This window comes from Gavia stellata, chromosome 35, assembly GCF_030936135.1.
Source record: "Gavia stellata isolate bGavSte3 chromosome 35, bGavSte3.hap2, whole genome shotgun sequence".
In the NCBI taxonomy this organism is placed as follows: domain Eukaryota; kingdom Metazoa; phylum Chordata; class Aves; order Gaviiformes; family Gaviidae; genus Gavia; species Gavia stellata.
Genome location: NC_082628.1, coordinates 127,154 through 152,539, shown reverse-complemented (window position 1 = coordinate 152,539; position 25,386 = coordinate 127,154). Strand labels below are relative to the sequence as shown.

At 58.6% G+C, this 25,386-nt stretch overlaps 3 protein-coding genes across 3 annotated transcripts; 2 read left to right on the top strand and 1 right to left on the bottom strand.

The window, feature by feature from the left end:
- Positions 1 to 94: 94 nt before the first annotated feature.
- BIN2 (bridging integrator 2) lies at positions 95 to 6,663 on the top strand. The gene is made up of 11 exons (XM_059832603.1): positions 95 to 172; positions 1,290 to 1,370; positions 1,505 to 1,559; positions 1,772 to 1,866; positions 2,041 to 2,136; positions 2,206 to 2,313; positions 2,404 to 2,489; positions 4,649 to 4,724; positions 4,961 to 5,043; positions 5,364 to 6,135; positions 6,550 to 6,663. The coding sequence occupies exons 1-11, from the start codon at positions 95 to 97 to the stop codon at positions 6,661 to 6,663; spliced, it is 1,644 nt and encodes a 547-aa protein (XP_059688586.1).
- Positions 6,664 to 9,841: 3,178 nt separating this feature from the next.
- On the top strand, positions 9,842 to 10,382 carry SMAGP (small cell adhesion glycoprotein). Its single transcript, XM_059832690.1, has 3 exons — positions 9,842 to 9,872; positions 10,039 to 10,113; positions 10,210 to 10,382. Exons 1-3 carry the CDS (start codon positions 9,842 to 9,844, stop codon positions 10,380 to 10,382), a joined length of 279 nt encoding a protein of 92 aa, XP_059688673.1.
- A 2,033-nt stretch (positions 10,383 to 12,415) lies between these two features.
- Positions 12,416 to 15,844, bottom strand: DAZAP2 (DAZ associated protein 2). The gene is made up of 4 exons (XM_059832673.1): positions 15,812 to 15,844; positions 14,010 to 14,131; positions 13,304 to 13,546; positions 12,416 to 12,595 (listed from the first exon to the last, which is right to left on the bottom strand). Exons 1-4 carry the CDS (start codon positions 15,822 to 15,824, stop codon positions 12,467 to 12,469), a joined length of 507 nt encoding a protein of 168 aa, XP_059688656.1. The 5' UTR covers positions 15,825 to 15,844; the 3' UTR covers positions 12,416 to 12,466.
- Between the last annotated feature and the right edge of the window lie 9,542 nt (positions 15,845 to 25,386).

The window sequence follows — 25,386 nt, the reverse complement described above, 5'->3', positions numbered from 1 at the left end:
TCGGCGGATGCCGGCAGCTGCCTCGGCTCGAACTTCCTCCGTAACAAACATCAAACCGCAGCGCGCGGCTGCGAGCAGGAACTGAGCTGCAGCCATGGCAGAGGGCAAGAGCGGGGGAGCCGGGCTCTTCGCCAAGCAGGTCCAGAAACGGTTCAGCCGGGCGCAGGAGAAGGTACGCCGCGACGCCTGCCCGCGATGCCCAGCCCCCAAATCCCTTCTTTTAGGTTACTCTAATTTTTTTCCACTGCGGCGCTGAGGGGGTGGCACGACGGGCACCGCTCGGCACCCGTGGCAGGGCACTTCTGGGTCAACGTCATCGTTGCTCAAAGGCTTTGGGCTTGGTGGCATCTCCCCAAAGACCCCCAGGCTGCTTGGGCAGCCACTGGGTTCTCTAGAAGTGGGATTTTTCCACCCAAAATGCCTTCCGGAGGTTACGGGGGCACCGTGCGTTTCCGGCACGGGGTCCCTCAGGGCTGGCCGGAGGTGACGGTCCCCAGCGGGACCCGGTGTGGGGATGGTCCCAGGAACGCTGGCCGTAGCCCACACCGGCCACACAGGAAGCGAGGGGGAAGGGCTCCGGAAGCAGGCAGAAACGGGGCAATTCTTGGCTGTTTTGGGACGGTTCAGGGCCGTCTCTTTCCTTTTCTCTCCCCAAAAAAGCAGGTGACAACTCCCATTTTAGGGGCGATTCGAAGCCCCACCACCACCAAACCCACACGGTGCCGGGTTTCCTGGCTGGGGCTCGGTGCTAAATTCAGCACCGCCGTGGCTGTATCAGCCCGGGCCAGACTCCGGATGCTTCCCGGGGGGGTCAACCTCTTCCTGGTCACCCCAAAGTTCCCTCCTGTACGGCCCCGGCCTCGCCGCACTCCTGCGATGGTGGCTCCGGGGGCAGCCTTTGGATGCAGACCATCCTCATCCTCGGCACGGTGTCACCGGTGCCCAGCGAGGCAGCACCCAGGGTTTTGCCGGCACCCATAGTCATGTGCACGGATGTTTTGGGGTACATAGGATGGCACCTATAGGGTTTTATAGGGTAGGGTGATGGGTTAGCACCCAAAAAGTCACCGTTTTCCTCCAAAAAATAAAAGCACCAAGGGATGCGCCGAAATTTTGCATCCCCCATCCAAAGCCTTGCTCAGCGTTGGCTCCGCCGGATCCTCAGCATCCCACTGAGAGGGGCTTTCACCGGGGCCGACCCCGCTCCCCGCCGGGAGGTAGAGCCCGGTGGGCAGCGCCGAGCTCGGGGCTGACGGCTTTCCCCATGTCTCCATCTCTCTCCATCCCAGGTTTTGCAGAAATTGGGCAAAACGGTGGAAACCAAAGACGAGCAGTTCGAGCAAAGCGCGTACAACTTCCAGCTGCAGCAGGTCGCACTGGGGAGCGGGGAAGTGGGGGGACAGAGCCACCCCTACACCATCCCTTGGCCCCGCCGGCCTCATGGAAATCACCGTGAGCCCTCGGGGACGGCCCTGACCTGTCCCCGTGCCGCGTTGTTTTGCAGAACGAAGGCAATAAACTCTACAAAGACCTCAAGGCTTTCCTTGGCGCGGTGAAAGGTACAGCACCCTGTTCCCGTAAATACGCCGGGAAAACCCTGTGGGCACCACGGAGGAGCTGGGAGGGGGTTGAACATCGCCACATTTTCTTACCTGGGATAATAAATAATAATAAATAATAATAAATAAGGATAAATAATAATAAATAATATATAATAATATATAACAAGTAATAATAAATACTATTTTTGCGTCCCCTGGCCGGGCCGCAGTGATGCACGAGAGCTCCCGGAAAGTGGCCGAAACGCTGCAGGAGATTTACAGCACGGACTGGGACGGTCACAAGGAGCTGAAAGCCATCGCAGATGTGAGCCCCATGACGTGCCCCGGCTGTCCCCAAGGGTCCCCTTCGAGCATCGGGGGGGGCGGCGAGCTGAGCTGGGGGGGTCCCTGGGGATGGAGCCCAGCACGTACGGCCGGAGGGGAGGTTGGGGTGGGAAACCGGGCGTTATACCCCGTCCCCCCTTTTTCCACCCCACAGAGCAACGACCTCCTGTGGGATGACTACGAGACGAAGCTGGCCGACCAAGCCCTGCGGCTGATGGAGAACTACCTGGCTCAGTTTGGGGACTTTAAGGTACCGCCCGTGCGCGGTGTCGGGGGGGAACGGGGGGACGGATCCTGGCTTACCTTGCCCCCCACGCAGGAGCGCATCGCCAAGCGGGGCCGTAAGCTGGTAGACTACGACAGCGCCCGGCATCATCTGGAAGCTCTGCAAAACGCCAAGAAGAAGGACGAGGCAAAAATCGCCAAGGTTGAGCCTCCCACGGGACCCCCACCTGGCACAGCCCCCCATGCCCCGGCCGTGCCGGGAAAGCCATGGCCCCCCCTTCCCTCCCCACAGGCCGAGGAGGAGTTTAATAAAGCCCAAGCGGTGTTTGAAGACCTGAATAGGGACCTTCGGGAGGAGCTGCCAGTTCTGTATGACAGGTACTGGGGGTGTTGCAGGGGCTGGGGGACATTGCAGAGCTGGGGGACGTCGTAGGGCTGGGGGACATCATGGGGCTGGGGGACATTGCGGGGCTGGGGGACATCACGAGGCTGGGGGACATCATGAGTCTGGGGGACATCATGGGGCTGGGGGACATCGCAGGGCTGGGGGACATTGCAGGGCTGGGGGACAACGCAGGGCTGGGGGACATTGTGGAGCTGGGGGACAATGCAGGTGCTGGGGGACATCACGGGGCTGGGGGTCATTGCAGAGCTGGGGGACGTCGCAGAGCTGGGGGAAAACACAGGGCTGGGGGACATCACGGGGCTGGGGGACATCGCAGGGCTGGGGGACATCATGGGGCTGGGGGACATCATGGGGCTGGGGGACATCGCAGGGCTGGGGGACAACACAGGGCTGGGGGACATAATGGGGCTGGGGGACATCACGGGGCTGGGGGACATCATGGGGCTGGGGGACATTGTGGGGCTGGGGGACATCACGGGGCTGGGGGACATCATGGGGCTGGGGGACATCATGGGGCTGGGGGACATTGCAGAGCTGGGGGACGTCGCAGGGCTGGGGGACAACACAGGGCTGGGGGACACACAGGGCTGGGGGACATCACGGGGCTGGGGGACATCACAGGGCTGGGGGACAATGCAGGGCTGGGGGACATCAAAGGGGCTGGGGAACATCGCAGGACTGGGGGACATCGCAGGGCTGGGGGACATCATGGGGCTGGGGGACATTGCAGAGCTGGGGGACGTCGCAGGGCTGGGGGACATCGCAGGGCTGGGGGACAACGCAGGGCTGGGGGACAACGCAGGGCTGGGGGACCTCATGGGCTGGGGGACATTGTGGGGCTGGGGGACATCACGCGGCTGGGGGACATCGCAGGGCTGGGGGAAAACACAGGGCTGGGGGACATCATGGGGCTGGGGGACATCACGGGGCTGGGGGACATCATGGGGCTGGGGGACATTGTGGGGCTGGGGGACATCACGGGGCTGGGGGACATCATGGGGCTGGGGGACATCATGGGGCTGGGGGACATTGCAGAGCTGGGGGACGTCGCAGGGCTGGGGGACATTGCAGAGCTGGGGGACGTCGCAGGGCTGGGGGAAAACACAGGGCTGGGGGACACACAGGGCTGGGGGACATCACGGGGCTGGGGGACATCGCAGGGCTGGGGGACAATGCAGGGCTGGGGGACATCAAAGGGGCTGGGGAACATCGCAGGACTGGGGGACATCGCAGGGCTGGGGGACATCATGGGGCTGGGGGACATTGCAGAGCTGGGGGACGTCGCAGGGCTGGGGGACATTGCAGGGCTGGGGGACATCATGGGGCTGGGGGACATTGCAGAGCTGGGGGACGTCGCAGGGCTGGGGGACATCGCAGGGCTGGGGGACAACGCAGGGCTGGGGGACCTCATGGGGCTGGGGGACATTGTGGGGCTGGGGGACATCACGCGGCTGGGGGACATCGCAGGGCTGGGGGAAAACACAGGGCTGGGGGACATCGCAGGGCTGGGGGGCAACGCAGGGCTGGGGGACAACACAGGGCTGGGGGGACATCAAAGGGGCTGGGGGATATTGCAGATCTGGGGGTGTCACAGGGGCTGGGGGACATTGCAGTGCTGGGACAGGCACGTGGCCCTGGGGAGTGGTCCTGCCCCAATGCCAATGGCATCCGCAGCCCCCCCCGTTTGCAAGAGGGGAGGCAAAGGCAGCCCCCCCCAACCCCCCATGGGTCCCCTCGGAAAAGCACCGTCTGACCACGAGGTCCCCAAAAACCGGCCGCTGAGCCCCGGGACGTGGGCTGGGTGTGGGGCTGACGGGTGGGTGCAGTTCCCCCCCACCGTGGCGGGGAAGAAGTGGGGTTTTCTCCCGAAAGGCCGTGGGGGGTGACAGGGCGATGGCCCCGAGGGACATTGGCCACTGGCGGCTGTGACAGTCGGGAGGTGGCAGCACCGTGGCCCCAGGGACAAATGTCCAGTCCCGCTGTGTCCTCCCCCCGAGGGTTTATTCGCCGTTCCCCACCTCCACGGGGACCCCGGAGGATGGGTGCTCACCGGCTGGGTGCTCAGCACCCAGGAAACGGGTCGGCACCCCAAACCCCCCCCCTTCTTCCCACCGTGTTTTCCCTCCCGCAGCCGCATCGCCTGCTACGTGACCATCTTCCAGAACATCTCCAACCTCCGGGACGTCTTCTACAAGGAGATGAGCAAGGTGGGGGGCCAGGCGGCACCCCAAAACACCTCTCCCCTCGCTCCCCCCAGCGCTCTCGTAGCCGTCGCCGGGTGCTCCGGCTACGCTGGTGCCGGCCGCTCGCCCCGAGTCCCGCTGCTCTTCGTTTCGTTTAATAATTTAGAGCAGCTCGAGGATGCTCGTGGTGCCGCCGGGTGATGGGTGGTGCCGGGGGGGGCCCTCTGATGTGTTTTTCTGCCCCCCTCCCCTCCTCGCAGCTCAACCACGACCTCTACGAGGTGATGAGCAAACTGGACAAGCAGCACTCCAGCAAAGTCTTCATCATTAAAGGCGTCCCCAGGTAAACGAGGGGACGAGCTCCGGTGGGGTGGGGGGGCTTCAAATGGCCAAGTCGCGCCCCCCCCCCCCCAAAAAGCAGATGGGTGATGCAGCCCCCAGTCCTATAGTCCCGGGACAGACGAGCATCTCCTGACGCCGGGTTGAGGGCGCTTTGCTGGTGCTGGATTAATTAATTGGGGTCGTTTGCCAATCGTGCCGGATGGGGAAGCATCACCTGCAAGCCGGAGCGGTGACGCCACGGTGCCATGCGTCTCCAAGGATGATGCTCGTGGGACGTGCCGGAGGGGGGGATTAATCCCCTCTCTCCTTCACCCCATGCAGCAACCGGCGCTCGCTGGTCATCTCCTCGCCGGTGAGCCCCCCGGCCATGTTCCCCTGCCCAGGGAAGGCACCGGACTGGCAGCCCGTGGCAGAAGCGGAGGTGACGGTGGGGTCCCCCGGGGTGGGCAGCGGTGCCACCGACACCATCTCCAACGGGGAGCTGGGCGCCACCGTTCCCGGCCCGCCACCGGCTTCACCGGCTAGCGGTGGGTCCCTGTCGGAGACGGCGTCGGTCTCCAGCGAGGAGGCCCCAGAGCCCGGCCCCGGCCCCGAAGCTCCGTCCCATGAGCAGGGGACATCGGTGGCAGCTGCGGAGCCGGGCACCGACTGCCCGGGGCTTACCGAAAGCCAGGGTCCAGAGCCGGCGGGGGCTGCCAGCCGGGCGCAGGTGGGGGCCGAAGGCATCGCCACCTCCCTGGCTTCGCTGATTTTATCCGAGGCGATTGCCCAGGCTGCTGGCACTGCGCCACCAGAGCTGGAAAAAGCCACGGCCGGGCTGGAGGTGAGCGAAGCCCCGGACGCCACCGGGGACCCCCATCAGCCAGACAGCACGGCCACCGCCGGCGAGGGTCAGACACGTCCCGGGGAGCCACCGTCCCCAGTCCCGGCCGTCCCCTGCGATGCCCCCAGTCCCACGGCGGAGGCACCGGCGTGTCTGTCCCCAGGCGGCGGGCAGGAGCCGTGCTGGCACGCCAGAGCCGCAGGTGAGCACAGCGACTCGGAGGAGAGCGTGGAGGTGATGGACGTCGAGCCAAAGGTGGCCAAAACTCAGGTGAGAAAGTTCTGGTGCCAGGAGGGGACACGCTGCAGTGGGGGGGCCGCATCTGTGCCCCGCAATGGCAGGGGGATGCCCGGCTTGCTTGGAGACCCAACCCGTGCTGGGGGGTATCCGGTGGGGATGCGGGGACACGGGGCCGGGGGGGTCCATGGGACAAATGCAGCCCGGTGCGATGCTCCTCTGCTGGCAGACGGGGTTGGATCTGGTCCTCGACGTGGCGTCAAGCGGCTGCACCAGGGACGGCGGTTCCCCCTCTGGGTCCCCAAACGAGGTGGGTGCAGTGGCACTGCGGGGGGGAGACGCCGACCCGACCCCCCCGGATGGACTCGGTCCTTCTTGGGTCCGGTTTAATCGAAGCACGAGGTCTCCGTCGCAGCCGACTTGGCGTCACCTCTCTGTCTCTCCCAGGAGCCAGGCTATCCCCGGATGCCGAAGCAGGACACCAGCCGGGACGCGAGCCGGGACACCCACCCAACAGCAACCCCCCCCCAGGACCCCACCGAGACCCTCACCTCCCTGTGAGCTCGGAGCAGGAAACGGGCATCTTACGGTGCCGCCGGCAGATCTTTGTTTCACCGTAACCGTAACGCGCTTCCCACCCCCCCGGTCCCGTCTGAAATAAAGGCAGAGGGCAGAAAAGGTGGCGAGAGGAGCGCAAAGATGCTGGCGAGGGCCCAATCGCCGTGCCGCAAACACCCATCACCGGGACGGGGGGGCCGTGGGGAGCGCCAGGGCGTCTCCGCCTGCGGGTTTACGGCGGCCGAAGCCGGGCGCGGGAGGGATTTGTCGCCCTGTTCTCTCCCAGCACCCAACGCCGCTGCCTCGGTGCCTTGCGGTGACTCAGGAAAAAGGCGTCGAGCCGGTTTCGCCGGCTCCCGGAAAATGTGCTGCCATGCAAAAAAAAAAAAAAAAAAAAAGCCCCCGATTTTCCCCCCGCTCCGTGCCGCAAAATTCCCCCTTATCGAAGCAAAACCCCGTTGCCAATCGCCACCCCAGTGCAAGAGCTTGTGGCGTTGCCCCGATGCCCGGTGATGGGCTGGCTCCCCAGCGAGCGAGGGGTTAACGGAGAAGGTATTTCTGGGATTTTATCATCATTGTGGCCAGACTGGAAAGGTGAGGCAGGAAAAGGGCAACGCCTTCGCCCGGGCGAGACTCGGAGCTGCACATGGTGCCGGCAGCCGCTCGCCCCGGCACAGCGGGCGCAGGTAAGAGCGGGGTGGGGGGAACAGGGCTGCTGGGATGACCCCCCAAAAAAAATTCCCATTCCCTGGAAGGTTTGGAGGGGTTTGGTTGCATCAGGCATGTGGATTTGCACCGGGAGGCAACGGAGTCGTGCCACGAGGGACGCCGAAGCGCGGCTGGTTTTGGGGAGAAGCTGAAACGTCGGCTCGCGGCCGGGTGTTTTCCGGTTCGATTTCAGGCGAGCAGGAAGGGAAAAGGCCTGATCCTGCTACGGCGAGAGACAGAAAGCGGAAAACCCAGCGGGAAAGCCGAGTGCGTCGCAGGGCAGGGCGACACGTCGCTGCCGGGAGAGCCATCCCGGGGTGACGGAGGGGGAACGGGGGTGAGCGGGCTGCGGGGATGGTTTGCTCATCCCGTCCTCCATCTGCCGGGAATGGGAATGGGGGGCTGCGAAGGCGCTGCTGAGCATCCCCGACGGCCGGCTGCGCTCGACGGAGCTTTTGGGAAGGAAAGCTGTGGGGTGGGGAGGGTTTCGCTGTGGGAACGGCTCTTGAGCAACTTGGCCTGAGAGCAAGAATGAGGAAGATTATGGGTCTGGTTTTTTTTTTTTTTACAACCCCTGCGTCACTTTAAAAAACACATGGAGATCCGTACGGATCCAGCGTGCTGGGGAAGTGAGTCACCCCCTCCTCTGTCAGCCCCCCGACACAGCCGCTGCGGACGCCCGGAGGCTCCAACCACGCGGCGGCTGGATCCCGGCCCGGCAAGGTAACCCTGGCGCTGCAAAGTACCCCGCGGTTTTCCGTGCATGGAGCCCGGGGCTCCTTCCCGGCTGGTTTTGGCGAGTTTCTTCCCGTGATCCCAAGGCAGGAGTGGCGAGGGGGTATCCGGGTGGAGCATCCCTCCCCAGGGATGCAACGTGGGGAGCTTTGCTTTCCTGACCGCTGACATTTTCGTGCTGAAGCAAGACTTTTTCCCAGCTAAACTTTGGGTTAAACCTTTGGCGGGTCCCAGGACCCCATTTTGCAGGTGCTGTGGGCATGAAAGGGGTTTGCGTTTCCCCCCGGCAATGCCGAACGCTTCCCAAGAAGCCCTCTCCCCAAGGCACCCACCTTCCGCCAGCCCCCTTTCCATCAAGCAGTGCCTTTTCTTCTTTTCCCTGAAATCCCAACCTTATGTTTTTGGGGAAATTTTACCCATTTTTTGCTCCGAAGCCACCCAAGTAGCGCCTGCTGCTCCGTGGGGAGGTTACGGATGGCTTTGGAAATCGTGTGTAGCTCCCCGACGCACGGACATCACTGCCGGAGGGGCCCGATGAGCTTTAAAGTGAAGCTGAGTTTAATGAAAAGCTGGATTTAAAGAAAACTGGGTTTAACGCAAAGCTGGGCTTAAAGCAAATCCGGGTTTAACACAAAACCGGGTTTAACGCAAAACTGGGCTTAAAGCAAAACCGGGTTTAAAGCAAAACCGGGTTTAACACAAAGCTGGGATTAATGCAAAGCTGGGTTCAATGAGCTGGTGGTTCCTGCCAGCCTGAGCTTGAGCCCGGGGGGAAGTTGTCGTGCTCAGCGGAAGCTGCCGGAGATTTGGGGTCCCAGTCCCCGGCCGGTGGGAGAGGGGTCCCACGACCGCCCGTGCACGCTGCCGGGAAGGGAGAAAATTGTTTCCCCAAATCCCTGTGACTCCGTAAACCCGAACGTTTGCTCTCTGGTAGCACCCGAAAGCAAAACCTGCTGCTGTAAGGGATGTTTTGCAAACACCCGACAGTGCTGTGAGTCACAAGGGCACGGTGGGACAAACGGGGCAGGGCCGGATCCTGAGAAACTCATCCCGCTTTTCAAAATCCAGGAGGTCGCCGGCAGGGTTAGCATCGCCCTGTCCCCGTGAGCCGCATCCTGACAGCACGGCGGCGTTCCCAGCTCCCTGCTCCTGGCTCGCCTCCACGCTCCCGCGGTTAAATTTCCTCTCTTTTAAAAAAAAATAATAAAAAATTACATTTTATTTGCTCCTGACATCTAGCGGCGCGTCTCCGCAGAGCCGCTGAGTCACTTGTGCCCGAGCGCCGGAGCCATTGCAGAACGTATATTTTTTTTGGGGGGGGGTTACCAAGAGCGTCCACAACCTCGGGCAGAGCCGCAGAGGTCGGGTTGGCGGCTGCTGCTCCGGCTGCATTTTGCAGGCGAAACGTTACGGCTGTGGCATCAACCTCGGGACCCCGTCGGGAGGATCTGCAAGGATTTACGGGCAATTTGGAGCTCTCAAAGTTTGAGAGCAAATTGCCGAGTCGGTGGCTGGTTTTTCCCTGCCTTCGCCGCCTTCCCGCGAGCCCGGCATGCCCCAGCCCGCTCCTCTCCATCAGCCCGGATAAAACCTTTGCTTTGATTAGCGCCGCATCACCGCCGGCATCCCCGCCTCGCGGCTGGGTCTTTCGGGGTGTCGCGTGTGAGTTTATCACTTCTATTCCTTTTTTTGGTAGTTCTGAAGGACCCCAGACCTTCTCCTGGAAGAGGCCGATGCGATGGAAGGCGATCAGCCCCCTCTGACTGCAGGTGAGCGTCCCGGGACAGCTTTTGCCCGGCTGTTTGTGCCAAATAATCCTCGGCAAGACCTCGCACGGGGCCACCGCATGCCCCGTCCAGCTAAACCTGGCTCAGAGCCGGGTTGGGACCAGCCTTGCTCAGCTTCTCCTCTCTCCCTTCCCAACGCTCGATGAAGAGCTGACAACCCCCTTCCTGAAGAAGGCTCACACCCCGCCTCTCCATGAGGATGCCAACACCGTGGTCATCGCAGGTAGGGGCTCTCCTTGCCGGATCCACCCCATTCACCAGCTCGGTACCCACCGCTCGGGGCTAAACCCCGCTCCTCTCTCTGCCTTCGCCCCGGCAGTTGTCATCACCCTGGTGTTCCTCACCCTGCTGACGGTGCTGGTGGTGATCATCGTCTACCTGTACAGAAACAAAGGCAGCTACCTCACCTACGAGCAGCCGGCGGCAGAGACCGACGTGTCGGTGCAGATGGAGGATGCTCCCTCCAAAGAGAAAGAAGAGTATTTTATCTAAGCCACCGCGTCCAGCGCGCACCTCTCCGATGCACTCAGGCCTGAGTTCCCTAAATTCCCCGGAGTTGGGGAATCTACAAGCTGCTTTTTTTTTTTTTTTTTCTCCTTAATTTATTAAGCCAACCATGGAAACAAAAATAAATAGGTGTGTGTCAGAGCTTTGCCCATGGCTGCCCGGAGCAGACCCAGGGCAGGGAGTACGTCAGCTCGAGGGAGGAGAGCCGGCACGGCCACCTGCACCCACCCCATCTCCTCCCTTCGGTGCTTTCTAATACAGCCCAGTGACAACCGCTTGAAGAGTCGCTGTTGTTTTCGTCTTCCTTATCTCACAAAACAATTAAGTTATTCTGCTGATGATTTAGGGGTGGGGTAATTAGCATGGCTAATTTGGAGGATAAGGTTAAGCGCGCATGTAAAACAGGCGGAGGGATGGCGCAAGTTACAGAAAGCCCCATTGTAGCGGAGAAACCCGGGGAAACTCGTCCCTGCCCCGAGAGGCGCCTGACCTCGGAGGGCTCGGGGAGATCAGAAGCGGAGGTTTGCTTCGTCCGCAGCGCTGGCTTTAGCGCCGACACCAAGGCTCCTCGTGTAGGCACAGGCACTAGTGCTCCTCTGCTTTTGCTATGCACAAGGACGGGGCGAGGAGCAGCTCCAGATGTCCTTCCGCTGCTCCCTTCTCCAGGGCAGCTCCTCCTTTAAATCAAACCCCCCCCCCCAAAAAAAAAACCCAAAGGAGGAAGTTCACAAAATAGCAGCGAAGAGGAAATAAGTGAAGAAACCCTAAGGCTTGCGATGGGCAGGAGCCACAGGGTTTTATTTGAGATCTAACGCAAATTTGCTACTTTATTCAAATTTTCAAAATAGTCTTTATTCTACTTTTTTTTTTAGTATAAAAAAATCCACAAGTTAAGTGCACCACAGTGTATACAGAGAGAGACGTAATGCTGAACTTCATAACAGTCAGTTGTATGGTTAAACACAACATATACAAGACACAGATTTAGATTAAACTGAAACCTCAAGATAAAATATATTTGAATCTGATATTTTTCTTCATAAAACAAAACAAAAAAGAAAACCAAAACATTGAGGATCCCTGAAATATTCTTCTTAACCCTAATAAGACTTCATTATACCCCAGTCATTTTTGAAGTACGCGTTCATAAAACAACCCATTAACCAAGCTAATTTGCGTGTTGATTGACAGTTGCTACACACCCTTGGACAGATGGTAACCAGCCTCTCTGCTTCAACAACAGCCTTAAGGAGTTTTGGTGTCAGGACACCAAGTCGAGTTTAAAAAAAGAAAAAAGAAGTTTGTTTATTAAGCACGGTTCTAAAAGCCTCGTTAGCATCGAATGAAATGTTCAAACATGAGTTGCATTGTGTTTCTGGCACCAAAGCATGGCTTTGATTAGATCTAATGTGCAAAGAAATCCAAGATTACTTGGAGTGTATAAAAAAAATCCCATGATACACGCCAGCTGCATACCTTCCTGGAGGAAAACGGCGGGCGAACGTGAGCAGGGAGTGCTTCGAGGGATCCGTTCTAGAGTGAGGTCAGGAAGAAAGAAGCGCCAAGGTGCCCTCCCCGCTACTGGGAAGTGAAGTTTGCCTCGCTTGCCTATCCCCACCCTCGCTGGGGAAACTCGGGTGGTTTGCGGCTCTGGGTCCAGCGGACCGGCAGGACCGTGAAGGGAAGGCGAAACCAGATCCGCTCCCTCGCCCTCCCCAAAGCCAATGCGTAGGCAGCCGATTAATAAAAGCTCAGCGCTGCGGTATTTATTACTCCAGTGAAATGAAAGGAAGAGGCAGGGCTGCTGAGCTCACATTCATTTCGTGAATTAATCCCCCCCTCCCCGTTTGAACAGAGGCACCGCTATCGTTAACAGGGCTTCTCGTTTCGCTTGAAAGCGCCTGCAGGGCCGGGCACCAAACCAGGAAGACACCTCACCGCTGTGTGTCTGATCTGCAACTTCAGGTTAATATGGACTAAAGCAGTTACATCGTGAGAAGTGCTGACAGTATGTGATGTCTTTCCTTACACAAATGTAGCCCCCCCTCTCCCCCCTTCCCCTTCCTTCTTCACCAGATAGTGTAGCCGCCATCTGAGCCTCCCAGGAAGAAGTTTCCCTTCCGTTGCGTCACCAAGACGTTGGCTCCCTGCATTACGGCCAGCTGGGCGGCGTTGGGGGGACAGCCAGGAGGGGGGGGCTGGAAGACAGAGAAAGGAGAGGCGGGAGGAGAGCTGAGGTCAGGGCCACCGCGGGAGCTGGCACAAAGCCACCGTGGGCTGCAGGGACCCAGGAAGCTCCCAGACGATGTCCCTGTCACTTGCCACCGAGCAAAGACTGAGCGACAGAGGCCGGGAGCTGACGGGAAACGCTCAGTTCCTCGGCCGTGCCCTCACTTTTTGGAGCCCGTAGCCCATGCGGCTGACCCTGGCTTTTTGCCCACACAGAGGGGCCTGTGAGCCGTGGAACAAGATCTTCACGTGGCCGTGAGCCACGGGTGGGAAGTCCGGGGGAGCAGGAACCTCCCACGGCTCCACCGTAGCATGGAAAGAGGCCAAGTCTGCATCTGGGGCCAGGGAAAGTCAGGTCGCTAAGCAGCCCGACTGGCTTGCCTCCCCCTGAAGCGCATTACACCACGGCCTCCAGGCCAAATCGGGGCGAGCACTGGCCACACGATGGTTTTGCTGCGAGCCAGAACCACCTGCGAGCCTACGTGGCTCCAGAGTCACAGGTTGGCCCAAGACAGCAAACCCTCAGCATGAAAGTAGGAGCCTACTCCTCTCCTAAATGATGGTTCGGGTAAGAAATATGTTTTTCTCGGAAAACAAAGGACACCTTCTCCCCCACTACCATCTGCGAACCTCTGACGCTGATGCACGCAGGGTTTTGAGGATACATTTATACTTACAGGGATGCTGGCTGTTCCACCAGCCCCAAACCTTGCTCCAGCATCGAAGCCACCTTCAACTAGGACTGTCGAGCCCGGAGGGTAAACCGGTCCCACGGGATAATACGCCATCGGGACCGACGAGCCGATGGGACCCACGGCCACAGACTGGGCCACGGGCAGGAAGACGGAAGCGCCTGGATACGCCGCAGACATTGTAGGTACGGTGGCAGCCCCCAGAGGCACGAAGCTGGGACGGTAAAGCTGGGAATAAAAAGGTGCGCAAGCAAGTTTAGAGACGCGTTATTCCCCACACCCAGCCGGTTATTCGGCTGTGCTGTCGAAGCACCAGCCCCGACGTAGACGTCCACCCTCCTGCTCGCACAAGGGAATTCCCTTCATGAGCGTTTACGTTGGGGCGCGGTAAAAGGACATTTTTCCCACTGCTGGGAGACAAGTTTTCCCCCGCTGCCTGCAAGAATCCAGCTAAGAGAGATTATCGTAGGTTTGTTTTACAGCTACAGGTGAGTTTGTCACCTTAACTCAAGGGGAAGCTTTGAACGTTTGAGCGGATGATTCGGATCTCGTAAAAGAGAATCTGGGGACCGGGCGCTGCCCAGTGATACGAGCAGCGAATGAGTCTTTATTCAGAGAGACGATTTCTTTTTTTTTGCTTTGGGAGGGGCCCCAGAAGAAAAGAAAGCCTTCAGAGAAGTGTCCCGCCTACCTCAGAATAAGCAGGAGGTGCATCCGTGTAGGGCGGCGGCTGCGGAAGGGGCATAGTCTGTGGGTAGACGGCGGGGTTGGCGGGGGACTGGACAGGGTAGGACGGCTGGGTGGGATATTGTCCTGCAAGAAAGAGGAGAAGTCAGCCCCAGGCAGAGACGAAGCTGGACGGGACGCTGACGAGTTGTTGGTTTTTTCCTTTTGGAAAAGCCCGTTTCTTAATCATCACGTGAGCAGAAGGGAATATCAGCTCTAGGAGCGGTGGTGCACAATTAACTCGCGGTATTGCCCGGGCGATGGACACCCCCGGCTCCGCCACCGAGCACAGACACCCAGCTGTCCCTGCCCAGGCCACGGCAAAAACAAGAGCAAGAGTTAAAATATCCTTTCCCAGAGCAGTGAGAAGGCAGGAAGCCCGGCAAAAGAAAAAAATAATAATAAAGCAGATTATTCTGGGTCGCAGCCAGCGCTCAGACTCGCAAATTCTTAAACAGATATGAAAACAGACCAGGCCCGATACCTGCCCCCCCCACCCCGGGGCCTTTCGCGGTCTTGGGGGGCAAAGACGAGGCGGCCTTGGGGCGAGCGATTCCCCACGTCCCCCCGCTGCGGCGGCGGGAGGGGGCCGAGCTCTCGGCCGTGCTGGGCAGAAATCGCCCCCGCGCTGACGAAGCCGGGGTCCCGAATTCGGCCCCGTCCTCTGGGATCGGGAGGGGCTGCTGGGGTCCCCCCCGGCCTGGCCCCCCCCCACGGCCGGGACGGAGCCCGCTGGGCTGCAGAGGCGGCGGCAGCCCCCCATGGTGCCCCCCACTCCGCTCCCCCCCAGCCCGGCTCTTTCGGGGGGGGGCCCTCAAACCCTTCAGCCACCCCCGACATTGTCCCCTGGGGGGGTCCCCCTGACCCAGCCCCCCCTGCATGCAAGGGCGTCCCACCTGGGGGCCCCCCCCCTCTGACGAAGGGGTCTCGCCCACTCCAACCCCCCCCCACCGTGGGTGTCCCCCCCCCACGTCACCCAGGGGGTCCCGGGTGTCACCCAGGGGCACCCCCACAGCTGCCCCCCCCCCCCCCCCCCCCAGGCAGCGGGGTCCCCCTTACGCCACCCAAGGGTGTCCCCCGCGCTGCAGGGGGTCTCCCCCACCCCCCAGGGGCCCCCCATTACATCACCCGGGGGTGTCTCCCCCGTATTACGTCACCCGGGGGTGTCTCCCCCCTATTACGTCACCCAGGGGGTCTCCCGCACCCTGCCATAAAATGGGATCGCTTCTGACGTCATCCGGGGAACCCCTACGTCAGCGGGGGGGGGGGGTCTGCCCGCCTCAGCGCCCCCCCATCTAATGGGGTCCCCCTTTCGTCACGCGTGGGGGGTCCCTCTCACTCCAGCTCCCCCCGACACCCACTGGCGTCTCCCTTACGTCATCCGGGGGATGCCCTACGTCAGCAGGGGGGTCTCCCCCACCTCAGCTCGCCCTCCCCGCGTGGAACGCGGACCCCTTACGTCACGCGTGGGTCCCCCCCCCCCCCCCCCCGGGGCAGCAGCCCCCCCACTACGTCACGGTGGGGGGGGGGTCGGCACTCACAGGGTTAAGGCCGCGCCGAGGCGCGCGGCGCCATGGCGACCCGCGCGCCCGCCCCCCCGCCCCGCTCCCATTGGCCGCCGGGCGCCCGCGCGGCCCCGACCCGCTCGCGCGGTCACGCGCTGCGGCGCCGCCCTTAAAGGCGCCGCGTCCCGGGGCGGGGGGGGGGGGGGGGGGGAAGGGGGGGGGGGGGCGGCGGTGGGAGCGGGGGGCGCGCCCCGGTCCTTGCCTTTGCCGTTCATGGCGGCGGCGGCGGGGCGGCCCTGGCTCCGGCGGCGGCGGCGGTTCCCGCTCTGCCCGCGCCGCGCGCTTCCTCCTCGGTGTCACTGCGGCGCCGCGGGGGGGCGGGGGGGGGGGGGGGGCAGGAAGTGGGCGCTGTGCGCAGGCGCGCGCCGCGGCGTCATCGCGCGCGGGGGGCGGGGCCGCGCGCTCTTAAAGGGGCCGCGGGAGGAGGTGGGGGGAGTGGCGCTTTGCTGGGCGGGGGTCCCGGGGGGGGCCCTCAGGTAGACTCCGAGGGTGGGGGTCCAGGGCAGGGCCTGGAGGGGAGAGCGGGGTCCCCAGCGCCTGAGGCGGCGGCGGCGGCGGCGGGGGGGGGTAGGTAGGCCCTAGGGCTGAGGAGGGGCCTCTAGGTAGGCCCCAGGGGTGAAGGGGGTCCCTAAGCAGGGCCGGGGGGGGCCTAGAGTGGAGGGAGGGTCCCCAGGCAGGAGCGGGGAGCAGGCAGGGCCTAGGGGTGAAGGAGGCCCCTGAGCCGGGGCGGGGGGGGGGGGCATAGACAGGGCCTGGAGTAGTGGGGAGACCCTAGGTAGGCCCAAGGGTGGGGGGGACCTTAGACAGGGCCTGGAGGAGTGGGGAGGCCCTAGGTAGGCCCAAGGGTGGGGGGGACCTTAGACAGGGCCTGGAGGAGTGGGGAGGCCCTAGGTAGGCCCAAGGGTGGGGGGGACCTTAGACAGGGCCTGGAGGAGTGGGGAGGCCCTAGGTAGGCCCAAGGGTGAGGGGGACCTTAGGCAGGGCCTGGGGGGGTGTCCCCAGGTAGGGTCTAGCGTAGTGGTGGGGTCCCCGGGCAGGGCCCAGGGGTGAGGGGGCCTCCAAGTAGTGCTGGGGAGGGGAATGAGGGTCCCAGGCAGAGCCTAGAGTAGGGGCTAGAGCTAAGAGGGGGCCCTGCGCAGGGCCTGGGAGGAGGGAGGGGTCCCTGAGCAGGGCCTTGGGGGTGTCCCCACGCAGGCCCCAGCATTGAGAGGGGACCATAAGCAGGGTCCAGGGGGAGGGGGGTGCCCTTCCAGGCTCATAGGTGAGGTGGGTGTCCCGCAGCACGGCCCAGGGGCAATGCAGGGTGCCCCAGCCCCCAGCAGGACCCAGCCCAGCTGCCTGTCCTGTCAGGCAAGAGCCTTCCCAGGGCCTGGGGCAGCACTGGGGAAACTGGTGGGCAAGGGAGCCCCCAGCTCTCTCCCTGCTTCCTCCTGAATTGCACCTGACACGCGGAAACGAACTTCACAACTCACACAGAGTTATAAAGCAGGCATGTTTATTGCGGCGCCGGGTGCAAGGGGATTTCTCCTCAAAGCTTGCACACAGGGTTAAAATCATGACAGGTTTTTAAAACAGTTGACAAAGTTAGTTATGCCTACTGGTTCTACCCCTTAATTAACTATTGGTTAATACCTTTCTTACTTCATCTTAAAGTTACAGTTCTCTTTTAATTCACCACGCATGCTCAGAGAGTAGGGGGCTTAACTGGGTTGGGGCTTTTCTAGCTAGGAGGTGTGTTCTTTAGCATTATAATGAGATTATAATGAGACAAGTTAACTCTAGGGCACTATTTTGGCAGTCCATTCTATTTTTTTAAGATTTGTCCTTGTGCTAATCGTTATTGCTAGTTAGCAGAGAGTTAGTGAAGACAGTCTTTATCTCTAATATGTCTAAGTGCCAGGTGCAGTTGTTATGAAGCGTCTTCTTTACATTCTTCTTACTTGCTTTTAACACTTTTTTTTCAAGCTGTCCTGTAACACACCCAGGGAAAGAAGCCGCCTCCGAGTTCATGCATAAAAGATCAATGGAAATGGTTGGTAACCTCCAAATATTGTTAAGCTTAATTAAGCCTTAAGGACTGTGTGGAATGTGGATAATGAGGTGGGGTCCCTCTGCTCAAAGAACAATTAAGACCGACCTTGCTATCTCTTTGCAACCCGCGGGAGTGGAGACTCGCCTGGCTATCGCAGGATGCAGATAAGGAGGGGGCCCTGTGGAGGCAGGACAGCCCTGCTTGTGGTCAGCAAAGACAGCAAGATAACAGGAACCTGCACGGTTCTTTATTGCTTCGAAAGGCTTCGTGTCCGATAACTGACCTTTGCCTCATTACCGGTGAAATGCATATTACAACTGACACCCCTGCATATGCTAATGAAGATTATAGCGATCATGCTAAACATACATGACTATAGCACTCATCTCTCCACCCAAATCATGCTACACGTCACATATGGGGGGGGAACCTCGTAGTTTTTGGGCATAAAAGACAGCGAAAATGATTGTTAAAGTGGGAGAGAAGAACCTCGATACCTGACGGAGCAGTCGACGGGCTGTGTTCTCTTCCTCCACCCCAGGCAGGGACGCCTCTCTGGGTAAGCGCTGCGCCTCTCACCCTCTGGGTGAAAGTTATCCCCGGGTTCTTGTGTTACTACCAAGTTTGCTAGCAATATTAACCTTAATTAGTAGCACTCTTGTAGTTAGTGAATTTATCAACGGCGATCTCGAATCTGTTCTGTCGCTCTTAATAAAATAACTAATTTCGATTTTTTGTGCATCTGCTCAGTGCAAGTCCTTTTGCTGGGGCTCTGATAAACGAATCGGTGAAAGTCCTGGGACTCTGACAGACAAATTTCAAAACTACATTCCTTTTAACGTGACAGACTGTGTGAAGCCTCAGCAGGCAGAGCTGCTCGTTAGCACGGTGACTCTGCAGTCAGCGTGCTAACAGTTGGTGACTGCAGCCTGAGCTCCGGGTTGTGTTGGTTCTTCTAAACCATGTCCCTGTGGTTGTTGTTACAAGCCCCGAGTCCTTCCCGGGGCCCTCCACGGGACCCCATTTTCTGCCTCCCTGCAGCAGGGAGCCCCTAGAGACCCTCCTTTCGGGGGACCGCATCCTGCCGTGGGACCCATTGGCTTCAGCGTGGTCTCTCCCAACACACATGGGGCACGTAAAGAACAGGTTTCTTTCCAAAGTGACCGTGGTCTCCCCTTCTTGCCGTAAGTGGAGCCAAAACACTGCCAAGAAGCTGAAGATGCGGTCAGGCACGGGCATTTCTCAGGCTCACTTTGCCCGTCCTGTTCCCCTTTATCCAGCGACAGCACAGGAGAGATCTCGTTAGATTTATGGAAATGAAACACCTCTCTGATTCAAGCACTCTTTTGCCTTGTATTTAGGGCTGCATTTGCGAGAGCAGGCAGTCCCCTCTCTTAATACCAGCCCTGTTCAACAAAGCTCTGGTATCTACCTCGGCTTAAAAACATCGTGGGGTTAAAGGAGGAGAGTGAGGTTTCTTGTGATAATCTTTAATGAATTTGGGATGAGTTATGGGGCCTAAATACCATTACAAAAATCCGTTGCAGGTGTCGCCTGCTGAAGATCGATCCGCCAGCAGAAGGTGCAGTCGGAGGTCTGGAGCTGTGCATAGAGAAGGTATGATGCAATTAGTAGTTCCATGTGTGAAGTCTTGTTTAAAAAAATAATGTATATGGGTGGCAATGAAAGGACCGCAATAAAGATACCCCCTTACAGTGTAAAATCCCCCCTTTTTCTTGTGATCTTGATAAACTTTCTGGCTGCATTTTGGCCAGAGTTTGAGGGCACAACTCTCTTTTTCAAGCTCATTTTCAGGCATCTCAATCAACAATATCATTGTTCTCTTCCCTATTTAAGTGAACTTCTCATGAATAATGTACTGGCTGCCTGATGAATATGCACGTTGGCTGGTGTGCCTGGGAGGGCTTCATCAATAATTCATGCCTAGAAAATGTTCTTCACCTTGCAACTGTATGGGAACCGTAAAGAAAAAAAATATTTATCCTTTAAAGTGGGAGAGAAGTTGGCTTGAAATCTGCCCACGGAAACGTGGAGTGAGGTGGGTTGTAGTTAAGTGTGGTGAAAGTAAGTGAAGGAGAGAGCACCTCCAGCAAAGGAAGGTGACTTCTGAGAGACTGAGCCCTGATGTCTTCACAAACCCCACCTCGCAAAGCCTCACAGCTTGCTGGAACTGCTCAGGGTTAAGCCTATTCAGCAGCTCCTGGCTTCAGACCCTGATTTATTCTAACAAACATGCCTTTTTCCACTGTCCCGTTATCATTACACAGAAAACTTCCTTGCAAAGGAAGAGTGGAAACGCTCTGCGAGGTGGGAAAGGCAAAGAGAAAGCGTTTCCATTCGGCAGAGCTGGGCTCTTCAGAAGGCACCTGCCTTCAAGTCCCTTGGGATTGTTTTTATTTGTACTTTTATCGCTGATTACCTTCTTTAAGGGCCTCTTGGGACTCCGAGAGGAAAAAAAACCTCCAGTAAACGTCAAAAGCTCTGAAAAATCGGCTCATGAGTCGTTTTGTGCCGTGTGTGCGGCCCCGAAATGGAAACCTGGAAAAGTCGAGGCGGTTTCTGGATGCCTGGCTGCGTGCCAGCGGACTTTGCTTCCCACGCTGGGCGCTTCTGAAAGGCAAAGGGGGACAGTCTGCAAAGAGCCTGGTGTGCCGTCAGCGCTGCGCCGATAACGCGCAAAAAAGATAAAAGCGTAAATGGCCCAGTCTGCATTTTTGGGGGAGCGAAGGGCCCACGCTGAAAGTCCTTATTTACACAACATGATTAGAAGCAGAGCTGGCTGGGATAATACCCGTTGTTTGCTACTTAAGGTAGTGGCAAAAATAAAGTAGCAGTAAAAATTCAGCTGGTATCGATGGCCTTAGGAGCAGATACATGTTTGTGAAACTTTACTTGTGTGAGTAGTCAGAAGTGAGAGGTACTCCGAGGCAGAGAGCACCCTATGGGTGTAAGGCTATAATTAATTACATAAAAATAATGAATAAGCAGTTGTTAATTACTGGATGATATCTTCCACCTAGGCAAAAATGTTCTCCTTCCTTCTCCCACCACGGAAATCGAGGGGGTTCTGTCCTTGGCTTTGCCAGGACAAGATTTCACCCAGTGCTACCAAGTGGCCTGAAAAATCCCGTGGAAATTGTAAAGCCCGTTTCCATCTTTAAGGGGAAAAGCAAGGCAGAGGCCGCATCTATCATAGCGCCAACAAACCTGCATTAACCCCCCGCAGTCTTTAAAAAGCACGCACTTCAGCTCAGGTTCAGGGAAGTTTGTGAGCAAGCAGAGTCGCTTTGCCACATGGAAGCCAAAATAAAGTCCTGGCTTGCTTTTTCCTGCACTTTCAGCTGTTTTAAGTTCTTGGAACAGCTGGAATTAGCTGGTTTGTGGCATCTATGCTCCTTGTGGGGTTGGAAATCTTTCCTTAGCAAATCAGATGTGCCAGAAACCGCGGGGTCAGGTGCAAACCCCCCTCTGACCCGTTGCTGCGTGTGATTAGAGCAGCCAAGGCGGCGAAAGAAGCGCGGACAAGAAAGCTTCAATATTAATTTGGTCACCTACCAAGAGTTCTCGTCGACAGAGCGAGCTCTGGAACAAAGGACACATTCTTGCAGTCAGCGTTTTAGTTTTGCCAGCTATTCCTGTCAAACAGTTAATTAAAATCGCCCCCCCCCCCCCAACAACAAGCTATTTTCCTGAAGAAAAAAGCTTTTCAGCACTCATAAAATCAGTTCCTCTTCAAGAAAAATTAAAAATGCACCGTGCACCCTTTTCCCCATATGCATTATATTAACCAGTATGCCAATGTATGTAAATGAGTCTGAAATTCAACTAGATGGAAGTATTTAAATATTCATAATCACAGTAGAGCATATGCAAACCAGGCTCTCAGCAGAATTGTGCTGCAGTCTCAAATAACAGCTCTGCTCGGGCAAAGATGCTTTAACGTATTTAATTCGATTATTAATGAAAATGTGGTCAGCGCTGGCTGCGTATTTGTTAATATCCGTGCCTCGGCGTTAACCTCTGCCAGGCGTTAAGCGCTCGCTTAATTCCTGTTGAATCTGAGCGTAGGCTGCAGCGGTAGGTGCTAATCGGCACGAAATATTATCCTGTTAAGTTGGTACTAAGAGGCTAGGCTAGTCTAAGTGACGTTAATTCCAGAAACCTTTCTGTGCGCGCAGGGGAGGGCGTGGGATGGATTTAGCCTCGGAAGAACCGCACGTGGTGGTTGCACTTTTTTAACAGGGATGCCTGTTACGTCCGTGCTAATGTATATATTCACTCATGGGTGATCGGAGGAGCGCTGTGGGAGCGGGTTGTGAATATCTTACGGTGAACTCCAAGAAAGGTGTGTTACGAGGCAAGGGTTTAAATTAGTCCGTTAGCTTTTTCTGCAGAGAAAGACGGATGGTGCAATTCTTTCCAGCTAATAGGGATGGAAAAGAAGTGAAGATAATTCGGCTTTATCAAGCCGTGCTGGTTTTTAAGAGGTGCCAATAACTGAGATGTTAGGTTGGAGGTTTTGTCTTTTTTTTTTTTTCCCCCTCCTTTTTTCCTGCCAGCAGATAAGAAGGAAGTTACGATTTTAAAATTGTAAAAGATACAGAATGCAAGATAATAATATACTCCGCTTCCTTTCTTTTTAATGATTCCAAACAAGCTATAATTGGTCCGTAAGTTGGCTTGAGAAGCCGCAGAATTGCACCTGCACTTCTAATGAGCTTTGCAATTACAGAAATAGTTTTCTTCCTTCTTTTAATTACGTAGTGACAAGGTTAAAGTTGCACCTGAGTTCCCTTTATGGCGCTTAGTTCCTCGCTCCTTCACCCAGTCCACAAAAAAAAGTCCCTCCGAGCTGGCAGACGAGTCCTGGGCACCCGAGGACTAATTCCTGAGCAGCGTGCCCCTCACAAGTCTGCGCGATCACGCCTGGAAATTAAAATTACCAGTCGGATTCGGAGAGCCTCTGGTAGCATGTTCTCCCTCGGAGACACCCAGAAGGAAATCGCGTCCTTGTCTTGTGAACTGTTATTGTCCGTTTATTGCTTCACCCCCCAGAGCAGCCCCGCAGCCTCCCAGCTTGACGCTCAAACTTTGCACCGTCGGTGAGCGAGCACGAGTTCAGGGCAGCCACGAGCGTGGCCAGCCGGCCCGCGATCGCTGTTATCGGGCCGTGGCGTGTCCCGTTGTCCCTGCAGGAAGGTCCTGCTGTGGACAAGGTGGGTGCCAGCGGCTACGTGCATCCTCATTTTTGGGACTCATGGGCATCCCGAGGTCCCGTACGTGCCCGTCAGGGAGCCGTCAGCTCCCCTTTTAAATAAACCTCATTTGCAGAGCAGCTCCAAGCGTGGGGTCCGAAGCACCCCGAACTCCTTCGAGCCCAAAGGAGGCCAGGAGCCCGTGGCTGCGCTCGCCCCTGGGACGTGCAGCCTCGGAGGGTCGGACACGACCCCGCTGCAGCCCGGTGCGGGGAGTGGGATGCCGGCCGGCCGTCGTGCGGAGCTCAGCCTCCTGCATATTATGCCGGGAGGCTGGATCTAATGCTATGCCGGGAAGATGGAAGCGTCTTGAATTATTACCGTTGCTTCCCAGGCGAAGGCAGGCGCTGCTCCTGCCCAGGCCCCTGCCTCCAGCTCCCGCTTTAAAGACTCAGGAAGGTTTTTGGGGTGGTTTGATTACTTAAAAAGCCCCGAGCCCTGGCAGGGAGCGGGTTCGGCATAGGGGCTCTATCCCAAGCCATGGCCCCGGAGGAAAGTGGATAAGGGGGGGGGTGAAGGGGAACAAATTGAATTCTTTGTGCTGCCCTGGGGTGGTTCACGTTAATGTGATGATTAATATATTAATTTATGATGATGAAACGCTGTATTAGGGTTTTGATGAGCTGGCTCGGAGCTGGGGGTCAGGAGGGCTGCTCCGGGTGTGATCTTCTAGGGTGGTGCGGAGCTGGGGGCTCCCCCCGGCACCCACCCCGGCAAATTGTGGACACAGCTGCTTGGGGTTTGCAAAGGGTGACCCCAAAGCTGGGGGGTTGCTGCTGGGAATGGGGGTCGGGGGCCTTTGGGTTTTGGGAGAGTCAGGGATTTATCTGGGCTGGGGTTTGGGGGAGTCTGGGATTGGGGGTCTGGGGTTTTGGAGAAGTTGGGAGTGGGAGGCTGTGGGTTTTGGGGGGCCCTGACACTTCAGGGTCTGGGTTTTAGGTGAGTCTGGATTAGGCACGTCTGGGTTTTGGGGGATCTGAGTCTTGTGGGGGTCTGGGGTTCAGCGGGCTCTGGCTTTTGCAGGGGTGCAGTGATTTGAGCTCCAATATTTGGCTTTTGGGAGCTTCTGGGTTTTTGGGACAGGACTGAGGACGTCTGGGATTTGGGCTCTGAGTCTGGGGGAGTTCTAGGTTGGGGGGGGGGCTCTGGGGTTGGGGGTGCTCTGGGTTTGAGATGTCCTGGGTTGGGAGGTCTCCAAGCTGGAAGGTGCTCCTGTTATAGGGGGCTCCAGACTGGTTTTGGGGGTGTCTCTGGGGGATCTCCAGGCTTTGGGTGCTCTTGTTTTTGGGAGTTTGGGATTTAGGGAGGCTCTGATTGGGGGGGGGGGGCTGGTTTTGGGGGAGTCCCGAGCTGTGGAGCTCTGACTTTGGGGATCTCAGGGGGCTCCGATTTTGGGGTCTGGAGGGAGCTGGTGTTTGGGTCTGGGGAGCTTTGACTTTGGGGGTCTTGGGGCTGGAGGGAGCTCTAGCTTTGGGGTCTGGGGGGGAACCTCTGGTTTCAGGGTCTGGGGGCTCTGACTTTGAGATCTGAGGGGGGACTTTGGTTTGGGGGTCTCAGGGCTGGGGCCTGGAGGGAGGTCTAGTTTAGGGATCTCCGGGCTAGGGAGCTCCAATTTGGGGGTCTCGGAGCTGGAGGGTGCTCTAGTTTGGGGGTCTCGGAGCTGGGGGCTCAGGCTTTGGGATCTGGGGGTGTTTCTGGTTTGGAAGTCTCAGGGCTGGGGGGGGGTCTCTGGTTTGGGGGTCTTGGGGCTTGGGGGGATCTCGGAGCTGGGGGCTTAGGCTTTGGGGTCTGGGGGGTCTCGGGGCTGGGGGCCGTCTTGGGGCTTGGGGCCCAGGCTTTGGGGTCTGGGGTAGCCTCTGGTTTGGGGGCGTTGAGCCCCCAGCCTCAGGCTTTGGGGCCTGGGGGGTCTCGGAGCTGGGGGGGTCTCAGGGCTGGGGGCCCAGGCTTTAGGGTCTGGGGGGTCTCAGGGCTGGGGTGGTCTCAGGGCTCAGGTTTTGGGGTCTGGGGGGGTCTCTGCTGGGGGGGTGTCTCGGGGCTGGGAGCTCAGGCTTTGGGGTACTGGGGGGTCTCAGGGCTGGGGGGGTCTCAGGGCTCAGGCTTTGGGGTCTGGGGGGTCTCAGGGCTGGGGGGGTCTCAGGGCTCAGGTTTTGGGGTCTGAGGGGTCTCGGGGCTGGGGGGGCCTCGGGGCTCAGGTTTTTGGGGTCTGGGGGGTCTCTGCTGGGGGGGTGTCTCGGGGCTGGGAGCTCAGGCTTTGGGGTCTGGGGGGTCTCAGGGCTGGGGGGGTCTCAGGGCTCAGGCTTTGGGGTCTGGGGGGGTCTCTGCTGGGGGGGTGTCTCAGTGCTGGGAGCTCAGGCTTTGGGGTCTGGGGGGGTCTCAGGGCTCAGGTTTTGGGGTCTGGGGGGGTCTCTGCTGGGGGGGGTGTCTCGGGGCTGGGAGCTCAGGCTTTGGGGGTCTGGGGGGTCTCAGGGA

Excerpts from the sequence above, each read along its gene's own strand:
- BIN2 (XM_059832603.1), top strand. The coding sequence starts at position 95 with ATGGCAGAGGGCAAGAGCGGGGGAGCCGGGCTCTTCGCCAAGCAGGTC. Across the intron at positions 4,725-4,960 it reads TCTACAAGGAGATGAGCAAG|CTCAACCACGACCTCTACGA; the intron begins GTGGGGGGCCAG and ends CCCTCCTCGCAG. Across the intron at positions 6,136-6,549 it reads CAAAGGTGGCCAAAACTCAG|GAGCCAGGCTATCCCCGGAT; the intron begins GTGAGAAAGTTC and ends TGTCTCTCCCAG.
- SMAGP (XM_059832690.1), top strand. The coding sequence starts at position 9,842 with ATGGAAGGCGATCAGCCCCCTCTGACTGCAG. Across the intron at positions 9,873-10,038 it reads TCAGCCCCCTCTGACTGCAG|AGCTGACAACCCCCTTCCTG; the intron begins GTGAGCGTCCCG and ends CGCTCGATGAAG. Across the intron at positions 10,114-10,209 it reads CAACACCGTGGTCATCGCAG|TTGTCATCACCCTGGTGTTC; the intron begins GTAGGGGCTCTC and ends TCGCCCCGGCAG.
- DAZAP2 (XM_059832673.1), bottom strand. Across the intron at positions 13,547-14,009 it reads CACCTCCTGCTTATTCTGAG|CTTTACCGTCCCAGCTTCGT; the intron begins GTAGGCGGGACA and ends TTTTATTCCCAG. Across the intron at positions 12,596-13,303 it reads GTGGAACAGCCAGCATCCCT|CCCCCCCCTCCTGGCTGTCC; the intron begins GTAAGTATAAAT and ends TCTGTCTTCCAG.